Source organism: Mangifera indica, chromosome 5 (genome assembly GCF_011075055.1).
Source record: "Mangifera indica cultivar Alphonso chromosome 5, CATAS_Mindica_2.1, whole genome shotgun sequence".
Taxonomy (NCBI): Eukaryota; Viridiplantae; Streptophyta; class Magnoliopsida; order Sapindales; family Anacardiaceae; genus Mangifera; species Mangifera indica.
This window is the reverse complement of record NC_058141.1, coordinates 15,748,582-15,766,469: the sequence shown is the minus strand read 5'-3', so window position 1 is coordinate 15,766,469 and position 17,888 is coordinate 15,748,582. Positions and strand designations below refer to the sequence as shown.

General features: G+C 34.7%; 2 protein-coding genes across 2 annotated transcripts; one reads left to right on the top strand and one right to left on the bottom strand.

The window, feature by feature from the left end:
- Nucleotides 1-1,824: 1,824 nt before the first annotated feature.
- LOC123217642 (transcription factor ICE1-like) lies at nt 1,825-5,288 on the top strand. The gene is made up of 4 exons (XM_044638732.1): nt 1,825-3,168; nt 4,073-4,297; nt 4,621-4,791; nt 4,941-5,288. Exons 1-4 carry the CDS (start codon nt 1,999-2,001, stop codon nt 5,022-5,024), a joined length of 1,650 nt encoding a protein of 549 aa, XP_044494667.1. The 5' UTR covers nt 1,825-1,998; the 3' UTR covers nt 5,025-5,288.
- Nucleotides 5,289-6,701: 1,413 nt separating this feature from the next.
- On the bottom strand, nt 6,702-11,834 carry LOC123216813 (auxin response factor 2B-like). Its single transcript, XM_044637396.1, has 15 exons — nt 11,432-11,834; nt 11,204-11,322; nt 10,987-11,082; nt 10,848-10,904; nt 10,590-10,745; nt 10,390-10,474; nt 10,134-10,224; nt 9,871-10,035; nt 9,463-9,582; nt 9,148-9,223; nt 8,898-9,069; nt 7,849-8,786; nt 7,571-7,761; nt 7,275-7,475; nt 6,702-7,034 (listed from the first exon to the last, which is right to left on the bottom strand). Exons 1-14 carry the CDS (start codon nt 11,508-11,510, stop codon nt 7,298-7,300), a joined length of 2,523 nt encoding a protein of 840 aa, XP_044493331.1. The 5' UTR covers nt 11,511-11,834; the 3' UTR covers nt 6,702-7,034; nt 7,275-7,297.
- Nucleotides 11,835-17,888: the final 6,054 nt, after the last annotated feature.

The following is a 17,888-nucleotide window of genomic DNA, read 5'->3' as shown; positions in this document are numbered from 1 at the left end:
AAGATATTTGTGAAACATTACACTTACCTCTGCAAATTAGAAAAAATACACAAATTGTCAAAATCTAGTTGATAATTTCATACTTTCCTTAGTTTATATAAAAATTGGATTAATCCATATAAATATATTTTTAACTCTCCAATCTCAACAATATTTATAACTTAATCATCAAAATAATAATCAAATCTATCATTTTTATCCTTTAAACATAAAACCTTAACTTTTGCCAATACTTTAAATAAAACATTAACACAAGTATTTGTACAACATAGCAAATAAATTATTAGAATTGAACCATTTTCCCATTTTGAAGAGTCAAAGTCACTTCAAAACTTTGAAATGTTAAAAGAAATGAAAAAAAAATACTCAAAACTGTTAATAGAATGAAAACGAATTACCATTAATTCATTTTATATACCAAAGTAGTTTCATAAAACAGAAATTTAACGATGATATGAGTATTGAAAATAGAACTATAATTATATTATATGTTGAAATATATTTGGTTATAAAGATAGAAATCGAAACACATATTATACAAAACTAAAGTTTAATTACTCATATTTATATACTACTCACTTATATTATATTTATTAGATGTGAAACTTTACTTTTTAATATTATAGAACCTTCAAATTTAATTATTTTAATTAATATTTATAATATTATTCTTTTATATAAAAGTAATTTTTAAAGCTGAAAAATTACAGACAAATTGGGAAAAAAAAAAAAAAAAACAAACAAACAAACAAACAGGGTTAACGGTTGAGGAAGAAGAGGGAGGTTAAAGTTTGCGGTGAAGTGATTTAAAGGTTTCACGGGATACTTGAGAGCCTCTTCCTCCTACTAGTATTACTAATGCCATTTTTTTGTTTTTCTTTTTTCAAACATGTATTTATTGCTTATTATGCTATGCCCTTCCAATACTACAATTCCCATTTCTGAGGAATATTTAACACTCGCTTACTTGGCCTTCAATATCATACTCTTTCCCCATTAATTAATCATTATTTTATTCATAATAATCAGGAGTACGTATAATTTAATTCAAATCGTAAAATCGAATCAAATCATTTAAAAATTATGGTTTGATTTGTAAAATGATTTACTTTGAATTGATAATTTTTTTGAAATAGTTTTCAGTTTGGATTATAGTTTGAGTGATTTTTAAATCAAATTAAACCGTAAACCGTATTTTTTAAAATATATATATAACTATATTTGATATAATTTTTCGATATGTTGTTAGGTATATAACTTGTTTTTTCATATTTATTTTATTATTTTCTTTATATGTATATTGTATATATTTTATATTTATTTTACATGTTTATATTATGTTCTAGAAAATTATAATTTTAATAAGTTTAAACTGTAATCAAAATTAAATTAAACTGTATTTTTTAAATTTAGTTTAATTTAATAATTTTTTAAAATATTTTTTTTTCCAATTTGGATTAAAAAATATCTCAAACCGTATAAAACTGAACTGCACCCCCCTAATAACAACCTTGAGTTTTCTCTCTTAGTTTATGGAAGTTTGTTTACTAATAACAATAATATAAAACTTCTATAATTATTTGCTTAAATTTGGTAATAAACTTACTAAGATATTAATAACGGTTATTATGTGGTTACCATGTAATTACTCTTATTTTGGTTAATTTTACTGTGATGGCTCCTAGTTAGTTATAAATTAATAATAATAAAAGAGTTCCACGTGTCAGACAGTGGAGAAGGGGCACAGATATAAAGGTTGTACAAGTGGCGAAGAAGAAATGTTATCTGGAAACAAATACAGCCAACCGTGTACTGGTGATTAATGTAACGTTCAATTGGCAAGATAGCGTGTCACAATCTTCACTCTCTCTTCGCTGCTGCTGAGGCTGATTCAATAAAAAGCTACTGCCCTTTTCCTTCTGCAACGTCTTCTTCGCTCTCACTTTTCTCAACAAACTATTCTTCTTTTCTTCTCTCGTTTTCTCCACAAACCTAAAGATGCTCTCTAGAGTGAATGGTGTGGGTTGGATGGAAGATAAAGAAGATGAAGATTCAGCTACTTGGACCAGGAACAATGTCAACACCAACACCAACACCAACACCGCCAACAACAATAATAATAACAGTGTTGTGATGGAGAACCAAGTGGAAGAGATGACTTCACTCTCTGGATTCAAATCTATGCTTGAAGTGGAAGACGATTGGTATGTTTCTGGTAATACTAGTTTGCATAACCATCAAGATATTACATTTTCTCCTCCAAATCTGGGTGACCCAGCAACGGATAATCTACTGCTCAACGCAGTGGATTCTTCCTCCTCTTGTTCGCCAACTTCATCTGTTTTCAACAATCTTGATGCGTCTCAGATGCACTACTTTATGCCACCCAAAAATAATTTGTCTACGTTCCTCAATGTTGTGTCAAACAACCCTTTAGACCATGGTTTTGATTTGGGTGAAATGGGGTTTCTTGAGACGCAAGCAAGTCATGGTTTGAACAGAGGTGGTGGTGGGATTTTGGGTAGTTTTAATGATTTCAGCTCCAATAATCAGATGACGGCTCCAAATTTATGTTCTGAACCGCAATTTGGAGCGACCCGTGTGCTTCAGTTGCCGGATAATACTAATAGTTTTCTGGGTTTTCGTGGGTATGATGAGAATAGTGGAAATTCTCTGTTTTTGAGTAGGTCTAAATTGTTAAGGCCACTTGAAAATTTACCTCCATTGGGAGCACCACCTACACTTTTTCAAAAAAGAGCTGCTTTGAGGAAGAATTTAGCTGATAATGGGACCAATTTGGGGGTTTTAGGTGCACAAAGTAGTCAAATTTTGAGTGGACTTGATAGTGATAAAGGGAAGAAAGAAATGAGTGAAGATAACGAGAGAAAGAGGAAATTTAGTTTTAGTGATGATGTGGACGACGTGAGCATTAATGGCTCGGGTTTGAATTACGACTCTGATGAGTTTATTGAGAATAATAGGGGGGAAGAAATTGGTAAAAACGGTGGGAGTAGCTCGAATGCAAATAGCACAGTTACTGGTGGTGGAGACCAGAAGGGCAAGAAGAAGGGTTTGCCAGCTAAGAATTTGATGGCGGAGAGGCGACGGAGGAAGAAGCTCAATGATAGACTGTACATGTTGCGCTCTGTTGTTCCAAAAATTAGCAAAGTAAGAATTACTTCTTCATTTTCTCGTGAATTTATATTTAAGCATACGAATTGCTGTTTTTTTTTTGTTTCATTTTCAATTCTCATTTCTCGTGAGGAGACGTACGAATGGATATTATACTGTAAGTTCTTGGAAATCAGTTGCCTGTTTTCTTGTTTATACTTTTTTATTTTTTGGCCGAGTAGCATATTTTGTTTTCCATGCTCTAAAATGCTCGAATAAAGTTGCATTAATTTCTCTCACATGGAAACTGGTAGAATGGTTAATATTTCACCATAATCTTCTGGACCACTTGCAGGGAATTTAATTTTCTATTATCTAACGTGGCCAAAAAGAAAAATTTAAAAGTGCAACTTTTTGCATCCATCCTTCGACAGAAGCTGCGAGAGGCTACTTTAAAATATTTGAATTTCAATTATATAGATTTGTTTGCCTTCTCTTTTATGGTGTTTTGTCTTAAATAATAATTTTTTTATGGCTGTTGTTGTCTTTTCGCGTGTGAATTCCTTGATCCTCTTAGAGGATAACCCCCCCAATATAGAGTACGGTGAATATACAGGAAATATCCAAGGTTGAATGGGTAAAGAAATGACATATTTGCTGGTAATTGTTGTTTAGAAAACATTATCTTAAGAAACTTCAGATAAAGGCTGGCATATTATTCAATGTGACTTGGCTAGCTAGAGTAGACTTTGCTTTGAGTGAATGTTATGATTTTCAATAGCAAAATTAAAAGTCCTGGTTAAAACTGACCCCTGAACCGGGCTAGAAATTTTGGCCAATGTGCAATTTTTTTGAAGTACTTGCCTAGGAAGAGATAATGCCTTTTGGGGGCTGTAATTTTTTGACTCTGCTTCATTGAAATGGCATTATGCTAGTTATATTATCTTTTTCTTGCTCGCAGATGGACAGGGCTTCAATTCTTGGAGATGCAATTGAGTACTTGAAGGAACTTCTTCAGAGGATCAGTGACCTTCACAATGAGTTAGAATCAACCCCTCCTGGCTCAGCATTGACACCAACCACAAACTTGCACCCTTTGACACCCACTCCTCCTACCTTGCATAGTCGCATCAAGGATGAGCTTTGTCCCAACTCATTGTCTAGCCCAAATGGCCAACCTGTTAGGGTATGTATCATTGTGCTTGAATTAGTCTAGGGTCATTTATTTGGATGTAGTTTTCTCATTTCAATCTCCATTTCTATTGCCAAGTTCTGCTTCTTGGGTTGTTCAAGGAGAGCACTGTTATTTTATTCAAGAACAATACAGAAATTTCAATGTTAATAAATATGCAGTAGATGTTTAGATGTTAGACGTTATATGGCTGTTGAATATTTTTATCTCTCGTAACAGTTCCATTTCCTGGTGGTGTTGCCATCAATATAGATAACACATGTTTTGTGGGCTTATCGAACTTTTCTGTGACATTTTCACTTTTGCTGCCTGTGTAGGTTGAAGTTAGGGCAAGAGAAGGAAGAGCTGTAAATATCCACATGTTTTGTGGGCGCAGACCAGGTCTTTTGCTCTCCACAATGAGAGCATTGGATAATCTTGGACTAGACATCCAGCAAGCTGTTATCAGTTGTTTCAATGGTTTTGCCATGGATATTTTCCGAGCTGAGGTATAATTTTCTTTGTCATCATTTTTTCTTCTGCTGGGGAAAACTAAATTACCTGAGAAACATCACAACTAAAATGGAAAAAACTCACCCCTTCCTATAAGAACCACCCGACATATATCTTCTTTACTAATGTCTGTTTCATTATCCAGCAATGCAAGGAAGGCCAGGATGTCCACCCTGAGCAAATCAAAGCAGTACTTCTGGATTCGGCTGGCTTTCATGGCTTAATGTAGACTTCTTCAGCACTCATCCAAGAGCAAGGATTGTCGTCTACAGCTTCTCCTCTCATGGAGAAAACCAAAGCAGTTGTAATCTGTTTCTTTGTTTAAATGCTGCCCCCACAGCCAATCAGTGTTGAGGTAGTCAGTAGCCTTTTAAATCTTCGTAGAACAGCATGCACTTGGTGCTAAAGCAACCATTAATTAAGCTTTTGGAGAATTGAACCTGTCTTGTTTTCAGACTTTCTGCTTTTCAATAAATTGTCTTTTCGAACATAATTAGTTCAACTCATATGATAAGAAAAAAATTAAATTAGAATTAAGTTTTTTAAAGCAAAATTTTGTTTGGGTCAATCTAATGCAATTCGAAACTAAATTAGATTATGTTTAGACTGATAGAAAATTATTCTAAATTAATTTAAATATTTAAATAAATGTTATTATATTTTAACTTTTTAACAGCGTATTAAAGAAATGTTAAAAGATAAGTATTAATAAGAATTGATATCTTTATATATCACAAAAAGTTATATTTCCATGTAATGTAATTATACTAACTCCGATTATTATTGATTTTTATGTAAAAATTTTATTTTATTTTTTGGTGGTGATTATGTAATTCGGTTACTAGGAGTATTTTTATGTTTCAAAAGGTCTTTGCATGTAATGTTTTAAAGGATCAATTCGGGTTAAATAATTAAGATTAAATTAAAATGAGGGGTTTTAATATGATTTTAATTTAGATTGGGTTAAGATTCAAAATCTTTTATCTAAAATTCAAATTGATATAATATTAACATAATCTAATGACATGAATGATCAAAGATATAAAATTCAAACTAATATGACACGAAGTATTAAATCTAAATTCTATGAAATCAGGCACACACAAGTGTACTAATTGACTAGATTAAGATCTTCATGGACACTTTTAGAATTTCATTCAGTAATTAGATGATTTTATCTTTCACATTGCTTGAATTAAATTTATCATACTTGGGAGTTACATTTGAATATAATCAAGTAACTCAAATAATGACAATTCTGCCCTTACCCCTTACCTTCAACACTTGTGAAAACCTTAACACCATTCAGAAGGTTAGAAACTCCATCAGTGGGCTGTTACATTCATGACGATCATGATGCCTATTGTGTTATTGCTCCAGCGTTTTAGCTAAAGAATTAGTAATAATTTTCAACTTTTATGAAATATTTGAATGGCAAGAGGACTTTTGTCTACCGATCTCACATTTGATTCTATTCCGTAAACAATGAAATAATAATCCATCCATTCTTAATTCACTATCCATTTCTGTCTTAAAACAGAATTCCAACACTAATCAAACATGTACCTATATCTGTTTTAATAGAATTTCAACAAATAAACATATGCGAAACCAGAGATTCAAGGATGTGGAAAGCCACCGCAAATAGAATTTCAACAAATAAACATATGCCACACTGCAATGGCGATGTCTATCTGCCAGTTGGCCTCACCAACTTATTACTACCCCTACTACTCATTCCAGAAGATAATCGGTTCAGACTTTTACTGAGTTTTGTTGAACTCTCCTTTGCATGAAGCTTGCCCCACCCACACCAAGAGAATTTACTGATTCTATTCTTTTTCACTAGATCTATTTTATTTTTGGAACTAAAAAAAAATCATAGCAAAATTGCGTCAATGAAGACTGAAGCAAGAAAACCAACTAATTGCGGGGTTACAAGCTGATTTTATGATTATCCAAAATGACATGACACGCTGTATACACTTACACTGCTGCTTACATTTATGACTGACTATGTACAAGAGGTGATACCATGCTTACTCAAGCAAAGCCTAGAATTGCCATGCTCAATATTCGAGCTACACATTATAATGCATTTATATAGGTCTGACCACACACCATGTCCAAAATTGGATATGAGTGCCGTTTATATTGCTGCAGACTCTTATCCATCTCTATTACTGCATATTTCCAACCAAGAATGGCTGACGAATCTCTCTAATACACCACCCAAAGCCTAACATAGGAAGAGCAGAAGGACCACGTTATCCACAGAAAGAAATCTTTAGGATGACAGAAGATGGAACATGTCAAAATAAATATAATCAATTCCACGGGCCTGAAGAAAAATAGAAGGTCCACCAGCCAGTTGAAACATGTGATTTCTCCTCTCTAAGAAACAATTTCAGAAATGAAGATGTACTGCATCCGGCTGTTCTAAAAATAGAACATACAGAAAATACACCTAGAAACTTACCCAGAATCCATGGAAGCCATTTCCTAACAATTTTCACCATTACATGCTGAAGGGAATGATTGATGTTTCACTTCTTTTGCATCTGCACCTTCCCCGACGGATAGGTTCTCGTCACCCTTTGAAAGTAATGACCCTGGTTTCATCTTCTGGACCTCCTCCCTGGTATAGATGAAAATTTTGCGGACCATGCCACAAAATTCCCTGATTCAACACCAGATAAACCATTCGTCAAATGAAGACTAATTATGAAAAAGATAACACAAGAAGCATAGGAAGTGCACTGAAAGAATCCTTACGGCCAGGGATCGTCTCCAACGAGCATAATGTCACCCTCATCATCAGTGTATATAATGAGCCAGTTCTTTTTTGGAGCCATCAGCTCACCACAAAATTCAAACAACTGATCTAATTCAGCAATCAATTCCTCATAATTGTTGAACTTTGAAAGGTCCACAGACCTACCAAGTGCAATTCCCTGCTTGTGAACCTGAAATTGGAAAGATTTGAGTGAGTGTTTAAAACTCAACCAAGATTCCACATCAGATCCTTGTGTGATATAAAGACAGCAGAATACCTTTGTACAACTCCTAGATGATCCACTCTGAAACTTGCTACGAACATCCTTTACATGAGGCTGACAAACCTGTGACGGTTTCTCTGGCTCACAAACACCAGCACTATCATCTGCTAATTTTGGGCTCTTAGATAGATCTGACTTGGGATCAGATTCAGGCGCATGAAATTGGTGATGCATGTGGCCCACTGGCTCATTCTTCATGTATTGATGAGATACAGCTGGCTCTGGTGTGCCACAACTGCTGAAGAGGGGAATACCAAAGAGCTTGCAGTCTTTAGATTTTCCAGCCTCGTGGTCCTCTACCAATATAGGTTTCTGCATCAACTCCCTTGAATGAGCTATATTTTCAAAGTGAGATGGGGGCAGAGGAGGCATAAGCCAGTTTCCTTTAAAGTGCTCAATTCTACGACTCTGATGAGTGGGATAGTCACTGAACGCACCATATCCAGCATTCCCTCGTGCTTGATAATTTACATCACCACCTTGAACTGGAACCTTTGCATTAGACTCTGACAACTTAAGCGAGAGACTAGAGGGCATCAAAGACCATGGATAGGCAAGCAAGTTAAATTTTCCCTCTTGATCCAGAAAGCTCTTTCTCACTGGAACTACCGATTTTAAGGATTGATCAATGGATGGAATATACCCAACGATAGAATCAGTGTTTGTACCAAAGCCAGACAGCAAATCTGTATAAGGTAGTTCATGCCTCCCTGCTGGCACCCAGTTCTCAGACCCATATCTTCTTGAAGCAGAAAACACATCAATCTTCTCTTCATCAAGTGAAGGCGGCCAGACAACAGACTTCTCAGCCGTATCAGACTCATTGCTATCTCTCTCAGCAAAATTGCCTCTCAAGGTTGAGAATTCTTGACCTTGAAAGACCCTTGAAAATCCAGTAGTTGATGAAGGGTCTACATTTACCTTAGATGAGCCTAATCAATGTAGCAGAATGTAGAGTCAAATCTCACTAGATCTTTAAGAGTAGATACAGGGGGAAGTATACAAAAACTGAAAAATAAGAAGTTGCCTCACTATTACAGTACCTTCCCTTGTCAGAACAGATGAGTCAAGTGAAGAGGGAACCATGTTTGATCTGGGCCTTTTGGGCCTAGGCATTGGAAGTGGATTGAGTGCCAGAGGAGCCAGTGCAGGCTCTATCTTCCAAGGTGAAACTCTTTCCGGCCTAGGTATGGAAGAAGTCTCGTCCCATCTCACCTAAATGGGAAAATAAAGGTTTGCCATTAAGCATCAATGAAAACGGCAACACACATGTTTCATTAAAGCTAATACTACCTTGAGGCATCTCCACTTGGAATCTCTCCACCTTTGGGGGTCAGCATCTTCAATTCCAATAATGGTGCCAGTAAACCTTCAAAGAGAATCAATTGAGCAATCAAATCGGATAGTTCATATGTGAAGAAGAAGAAATAGTCAACAGCAGGCAGAAAATCCACAAAAAATAAGGAAATACAAGGGAAAACGGGAGAGCAAAAAAAACATTACTAAACATCATGTAAATATTAATACACTTCTAACTTTCAAAACTGGTTAACAATGAGGAGATTCTTTTTCAGTAGAAGTAGAATAACATCAACCACAAAACTGTACCTCCGCTCAGGAGCCTCCTCGCCTTCAAATGTCATTTTGAATCTCATTCCAATTGAATAATTGCTCTTAACAGATTCCATGTACTGATCTAAGGGAACAATAAATTCTGCTGGGCTTGTCCTGCAAAATCAAACCATCAGAGATCTTAAACCAAGAACTTCCACTGTAAGAAAGAAGGGGACATCCTGCCATTGAATTATAAAGTAATACCTCAAATGATCTAATACTAGAAATCGATCATTAAAATAACATCTGCAACATTCTCACTTCTCATGCAAAGCTAAAGCCCACAACGATTTAAATACAGAGTCTATAATTATATAGGTTATGGGAAATTAATTACAATGAGTCCAACAAATAATCCAATGACCCACACCAAGTGGTGGATATACAACATAAACCTCGTACCTAGGCTTGTAGTAAACTGTGAACATGGTTCCAGTGGAGACTGCATGCCATGCAGTGGCAAGGACACCAAGATGCATGCTGTGACTGGATATGACAGAGGATGGAACGTTACCCTGTTGCCTCATTGCACGTCTCACACCAACACGAAGTTCATCATTCTCACCTCTGAAAGTAAAAATTCAGTCATGCATTGGTCTAATTAAGACAGAAAAATAATGGTAAAGCTTAGAAGACTGGGTTTCATATAAATGTAGACAACAAACCTCAGAAATATAAATGCATCCCCTGCTACCAGCCTTTTTGAGCTAACAAAAACACTCCAACCACTTTGTAGCAAGTGCCTACGTGGTTGACCTGATATATCCATAAACATGAACAATTGAACATCCATAAAATATAAACCTCAGAATACTTCATCTAATAGGATTATTAACAGTCCTAAAGTCAGGGCATCCATATGCAAACATCACATGAGGAATGTTTCACACATCATGATAATAATCATAAAAATCGCCTTACCCCTAAAGATATGCCGGAACCGCCACTCATTTCCATGCAAATCCTTGGCAACCAACTCCTGGGTAGGAGGCTGCCGTGACATGTCCTGTCACAAAAGAGATTAAACCCACCGTCTCAGCATCTCCGCAATTTCTACGAAATACTTAAACAGGAAATACAAACAAAATTTTAAATTTTAAAAATATACATATATAACTAACCAGCGGTGGAAGACATTCATCCGCATGCCGTCTGAGCACAGAAAACCCACCATGAGTACTCGTATCTGACGCGGTTAGCGTCTTACAAAAGGAATGCGCATGAAACCTTGGAGATGGTGGAGGAGGTGGCTCTTTCTCTACAGCGTTCTCATCTTGCTAATAATAGCAAGAAAAATCCAACAATTAGTACAAAAGAACAATTCCCGTCATAAAACTAATCACACCAGTTGAGAGACCAGGATAAAGGACAACACGTACGTTTAGCTCAGGAAGCAAAGTCACTTGAGCAAAAACCTCGTCAGTGTCTGGTTCAGCCTATACATAAAAACAATTTATCACCAATAATAATATCTTAAAATGCAAGATTTGAGAAAAAATGAACTAAAACCCTAAATACCTGTAACTGCACGTTAATCACGCGACACAGTATCTTTGAGCGAAGATCATAAATTGGCATTTGCTGGTCAGCGAATTGATTGGTTGAAGCTTCGACCTAATTCATTGATTATTAACCAATTATATCACGCAAATTAGACAAAAAAACTCAAATATTCATGAAAAAAAGAAAATATAATGCAACATATTCAAAATTAAATCCCAAAAATGTGTAGAACCTGCTCTATGTGACCTTGAGGAAAGTAGTACACAAGCTCCTTTTCACGAGGCACGGTGACTAAAGGACCCGCGCATGCATGCCAAAGCTCCTTGTACAGCGCCGTTTCGGGGTTCATAACTAAATAAACGAAATTAAAAAAAAAAAAGGAGTGAAACAGATCGAAAATATCAGCTAAAAAACTGAGCCGTAAATTCAAAAAAATCCGGTACCGGTAAAGCGAAATTACCTTTCTGCCCTTTCATAGGACTCTCAGAATTCTGGTGGGAAGTCTTTATTGACACCTCTGAAGAAGTAGTGGCCATCATTCCTACAATTCAAATCTCTAAACTCAGATATGTCATCTGATAAGCTCACAACGCCGCACCCAGGGACCTATAAAAGCAAAATTTCACCCTCTCCGCAACAAATCCACGACGTATTATCTCGATTTAAGCGTCAAATCTGCTAAGACTCTCTCTCTCTCTCTCGTCACTATCTTGCTCTGTCTCTTCTGCAACCCAGCAGAGCTATCAATTACAGGCGCCAGAGGCAGAGCTCGTACACAGACTCTTCTTTTTCTCTTTCTATCTCCAGGCGTTGTTTGTGTTGTATTGTGTTTGTATGCTTGTGCCTGGCAATGTGCAATTGAGAGAGACTAAACCAAAGTGGTCAAAATTAGATACAATCATTTCAATTACGGTCAATTTTTAACCAGTGACTCCAACATTTTACAGCCGGTGATCCCTTTGGGACCAGATAACGCGACATGATTGGGTCCGGGGAGGTTAATGACTTAATTCATTAATAAAGGCGGCTTTGCTTCGGGTTAACGGCGTCAAGTGGGGACACCTTGAAATGTGTCAAGGTATGATTGGCTTGCAGGTAACGACGTTTGTCCTGACGTTAGTGGGAAAGCTGTTCTGTTTTTTAGGGAAAGTGGCCTTGTCGTGCTATTAACAGGCAGGTTTGGACGGATGTGAAGGGGTAGTAGACTATGAGTAATTAACACACTCAGCGCAATTTAGATTATTTTGCTTTCTGGTACTCCTCTCACTCCTTCGCATTGCCAATGTCTAGCGTGCGCCTGGGTGGTAGGATACGAAACAAACTCTCTGAAACCTGAATGGCGGTTTTCACCAGCACAGCTTAACATAACATATCGCGAGTCGCTTATATCTCGTGCCTGCAAAATTGCGAACGCATTTTACAGGATAGACTGAGTTAAGGCTTTGTTTGGACTGTCAAATACAAAGAAGGCAACTGGTCTGATGTCAACATAAATGTACTTAATATTGGATCAAACATGTTGAAATAATTAAGCTTATAGTATGGGACCAATTGAGAAGGCTATGGACTTAGGTGGCCGATGTAAATGTGTCAGACGTGCACGGTATACGATTGAATAACGTTTTAAATAATTAACTGAATACATTACCAAATGAATGAGGACTGGGATAAGGTTATCTCTAATTAAATTAAGAATTTAGCCCAACGCTAATGTACTGAATTTGGAAAATTGTGAATTGTGATGAAATGGTTACAGTTTTACAATCAAGTTCTTCCTATAACAAATCTGTAAAATAATATCCAATTAAATATATAAATATAAATTATTATTATTATTATTATTATTAAATCAAGATCACATAAATATTTTATGTAAAAGATAAAAATGATTCATTATCTTTTTTGTCTTCTGACTAAGATGAGAGGGAAAAAGAGAATGCGTTGAAGATGGTAAAATTTATTATTTTTAACATGTTAAAAAATTATAAAGAAAATTAATTTTTTTTTAATTTTAAATTTAAAAAATGATATAATAAATTTTTAATTTTTTAAATATTTTTTATTAAATAATAATTTTATTTTTAATTAAAATAATAATATTTTGAAGTTTTTATAATTAACGTTTAAAAGTATGAGATTTTATCAAACCTTTGAACGAAAATGACTTATTGGGCCAGTATGAATATTTGCAGCTAGCCAGTCAAAGTTAAACTGACGTAATAGATATTTAATTTTAAAATTTAATAATAGACTGAATTAAATAATAGCATTGAAAGTTTCATTTGCTTGCAATTCCCGTTGTCGTAAGAATGAAATGGATGACAATGAAATCGAAAGTGGGTTACTCATATAGTTTCTATCGCCTTCTTTGCAATTAATTTCTCATTAATTTTGCAAATAAAGAATTGTTCATAGAGCAATGAAGTGTCACAAATTAACAAGTAAAGTCTAAATCAAGGGCAATAATCAGAAAATTTGTATTCTTGACTAAAATTAGGTTGATTTTATGTAACAAGAATTCATCAAGATGAGATATCAACACCAACTATCAAATTTAGTCAATCAAAGTTGATATTTTGATACAAATATTTTCAAAATTGTTAATGCTTTTTCCATTTGTATTAGGCCTACAAATATCACCTCAATTGAATGGGATGCTTAAATTATGGGGATTAGTGGGGGAACACTGTATTTGATGAACCAGTTTGTTATAACTAACATACATACTCAGCTCTTCTTATTAATTAATTAATTAATACCCATGCAACATGCAATGAGAAACCAATTCAAGTATTTCTTTATATGGAAAATTAACTTTTTCATTAAAATTTTAGGTCGTAGGGCGGACACAATCGGGCTGGATCCAAACTAAATTCACCAAACTTATTTTAAAATTATTCAAATTTAATTAAAAATTTGAAGTAAATTTTGAATTTGATTTAATACCGTAATTAAGAAAAAAATCCAATTGGAAAAATATTTAACATAGTAGCCATGGCTAACCCTGACCTAATGTGACATATGTATGACCGAGAAGGGGGCGAAACACCGCGTGTTTGAGGAGAAATTACAAGGGACGAAAAGGGCGAGAAATTGAAAGGGCAAGTCACATGGATGTATGAATGGGGAAAGTGGGAGTGAGTGGCTGGCTAGAGATGAGCAGGAGAAGAAGTAAGTGAGTGGGACCCATATGTATTGTCCATTAGCAGTCAGTTGCGTTGTGTATGAAATGTATGGACTAAACTAAAGCAACAAATGGAGGAATCTTTGTCCGGAAATTAACTTAAATTTTCTATTGCTTTATTTTATTTTGTCATTCACTTATTTACCCTTCCCTTCTCTATCTCCAACTCAATGCAATCCAGTCCAAACCCAATCTCCAAACCAAACTATTCTTCTTTTTGGCTTTCCCTCTCTGCCACCTCAGCAATTTTGTTCAAGCTCCTTTTCAAACGAGGAAATTTCGGATCATGATAACCCTTTTACCCTCCGCCCATTTATCATTCTACCCGATGATTTAGTTTGTTTTTTTCAGAGAATAATGGATATTTTAAGATGAATTTTTTGAATATTAAATAATTTAAACATCATTCATGTATATAAATAGACATGGAGATGATAAGGCATAATATTCTGTGTCAAAAAAAATGCACATAAGTTGTGGCATATGGGAGAGTTAGGATGTACGGTCTAGGTAAGTCATTCTGATTTCAATAATGTTTTCAATTTTATTTTATAATCATATTTTATATACAAATATATTCCCATATAGATATATTATTATATGATTGAGTATTATTATATCATTAATTCAAAATCATTCAATCATATATTAATTCATCTATATGTGTATATATTTATATACCAAATATATATATATATATAGTTCTATTATATTATTAAATATGTTGTTAGCACTGATTAATTCAATTCATCATATCCCCTCCACTTTACTAGAGTTTTTCCCCACTCAAATAATTTTAAAAAAAAATTTACCATGAATTTATTTAAAAAATTACCAATTGTTTGCATATGATGAAACCACATGTTATATGATAAATTTGATATTTGACTAAACTTACGAAATGATACTCACGATGTAACTAACTAGATACAAATAGGATTAGATTCGAACTGAACTGAATTCAAGCTAAGCTAAGGTCGGCTTGTTTGGGGCTCGACCAAGTCGAGTTTGAGCTTGAGTTCAGCTCGTTTTTTGTTATCAAAACGACGTCGTTTTGTATCAAGAATAGCTTGAGCTCGAGTCTAGCCCTAGATACAAGTTATTCATTTTTGTAAGAATAATATGAATATTAATATTTATTTAAATGTCTCACACAATAGACTAAGAGTTGTATTGATTCAAAATGGTAAAGTAATAATACATGACTTTAAATAACTTAAAAGGAATATAAAAATAGATACTTCACACATACTCAAGAATTTACAATAAAAATATTTGTCGTGAAAATTTTGAAAGGATTAACTGTAATATTTATATTGAATATAAAAGGTTAAAGGAGTTATATATGAAAAAGTGAAAATTGTTAAAGTTAGTAAAAAACTATAATTGTGAGATTATATATCACTTGGCGAAACTAATGTAGTAGCAAATGCCTTTAGTTATCAAATTCTCTATCACATATTTCATCTCACAGAAAATTACAAGAGATTTTCATGGAGTGAGTAAATTTAGTTATCAAGTATTACATTGGTGGGATTAAGCAAGAGATCAATAATGAGCCGTTAATATGTGATTGATTTAAGGCAATCAATAGGCAAATTTTAGAGGGTCTAGAGGCAAAATTTCAAATTATTGATTGTATCTTAAGAGATGTAGGGATAAAGTTTGTGTTTTCAGTGATGATAAGCTGAGAAATATGGAAGAGGGTCTCATGGACTGTACACAACGCACCATGTGAGAGTAAAAATGTATTAGAATTTAAAAGAAGCTTCAATTTCAATCTAATTAACTTTTAAGTAAATTAGTATTTGCAATGTCCTTTTAGTCACACAGAAATTTTTTTATTAATAATAAGATAAATAAAAAAGAAAAATAGATCTTCTCTTCATGGAGAATCAATGTTACTAAAGAAAGCTCAGCTCCTAGTCCTATTGTCTCTAGCTCACGATTCTTTGATAGCGATCGGACCGCTTTCGTATTCTTGCAAAGTTTGAACAAGGCTTTGAATGAAAAAATAAATGTTATTGTGTGTTTCATTTCACAAGTGCTCAATTACATTACATAGGACAGCCACACAAGATATTTGAAACAAATAGCACGTGAAGTAGCATGGAAGGTCTAGCGTACGCAACGCAAGCATTATTGGAATTGGGTGAGCAGTGGTGACCACTGACCACTCCAGTACATCAAAATTAAAGTTTGAATAAAATGTGCGTTTATCTCCACCGCTCACTCAAATTCCAGCGACTCAATCGTCTTTTCAAAACTAGCAAAGTCATTTTGGGCCAGACTCTTAAAAGCCAAGGGTGTACAAATTAAGAATCATAACGTACCATCCTGTGTGTCCATTGTGTCTCGTATATTTATCTTTTTTGCCTTTGGTATATCCGTCTTTCTCTATTTAGTTTTAGAAAACATCGGGAACCATGCACCAACAAAATAAGTGGTAGGTGAGGGTTAAAACTAAACATAAGGAAGGATAGGATAGCAACAAGGTAAAACTAAAACATCACTGTTGCCACCCAGAAGTTACTCACGTCTTGTCTAAAATCTAAAATACAAAATATTTTTAATAATAGCAAGTATTCTTCAACTTCTTGACCGACTGCTTTATTTGGTCTGTTGTTTAGTTAGGCTCGAAAAACCCGCCCAAATAATTAATAAAAAAATGTCATACGCTCTCTCTTTCTTTCTTTCTTAAAATTTCGGCCCCATAGCATGTCCCCTGCTTCGTTTACACCAAACCAATATGTGGGCTCATGCTTTTTGTGCCTCCTCTCTCATATGCAACTCCCACCTTTCCTTAATCTCTCTTCCTCTACTGTGACCCCTAGCCCACAGACCGTAGCCCTTGTCTCCCTCTTCATCCAAACACGCCCTTAATTTATCTATTTTATTTAACCTGCTTCTATTGTTCCACGTCAGACTCGCTTTTCTCATCTCATTGGTGGACTTCAAATGCCTTTTGAATTTGGTTTAAAGTTCAGCAGAAATCGATTTGGGCCGGAGATGCAGTGGCTCGTTGCCACGCGTTGTGGTGGGACCCTTTGCCACGTGGGGTTTGCAGGTAAATGCCAGACTATTTGGACAGTTTTGGAAATTGGAGGATTGGTTACGTCTTATCACGCTGGTTACGTGACTCTAGTTAGGTGAAGATGGAACGTTACTTACGGGGATGACGTTCCCATTTCGCCTAACTTACTTCATTTTCCTTTCGACCTTTTTAAGAATATTTCTTTTTCTTTATTTTTTCATAACACCACCGGTTATTTCTTAAAAAAAAATATATAAATAAAATATAACTTTTCTTTTCCTTAAGAAATAGTGAAAATTGCCTATCGGTTGGAATATAAAACAATATCAGTATTCAAACTTTGGATGCTTCCATTATCATAAAGAAGAACTTTGAATGTAAACTGATGTAACGGATATATTATTTTTATTATTATTATATGTAAGAGAGAGAGAGAGAGATAGCAAAATAATGAAACCGATTGATGAAATAGAGAGTAAGAAATAATAAAAACGGAGGAAAGTAATAAAGAGAGAAGAAGAGGTGAGAGCGATGGCCGGTTGTGGGGGCACAGGAGGGACGATGTGGAGGGGATAGGAGACCAGACAAAGTTTCTATCTTACTTTATTTTATGTGACTAATTATTTAATTAGTATATAATAGCATAAAGTGATAAATTTGATTGGTTGTCTATAAGTAACTTTATTTATCAGACAGTGA

Coding starts and splice junctions, on each gene's coding strand:
- LOC123216813 (XM_044637396.1), bottom strand. CDS start 11,510: ATGATGGCCACTACTTCTTCAGAGGTGTCAATAAAGACTTCCCACCAG. Junction 10,905..10,986: donor TGATTAACGTGCAGTTACAG/GTATTTAGGGTT, acceptor TTTTATGTATAG/GCTGAACCAGACACTGACGA. Junction 10,746..10,847: donor CTTTGCTTCCTGAGCTAAAC/GTACGTGTTGTC, acceptor TGCTATTATTAG/CAAGATGAGAACGCTGTAGA.
- LOC123217642 (XM_044638732.1), top strand. CDS start 1,999: ATGCTCTCTAGAGTGAATGGTGTGGGTTGGATGGAAGATAAAGAAGAT. Junction 3,169..4,072: donor TTGTTCCAAAAATTAGCAAA/GTAAGAATTACT, acceptor TCTTGCTCGCAG/ATGGACAGGGCTTCAATTCT. Junction 4,298..4,620: donor CAAATGGCCAACCTGTTAGG/GTATGTATCATT, acceptor CTGCCTGTGTAG/GTTGAAGTTAGGGCAAGAGA.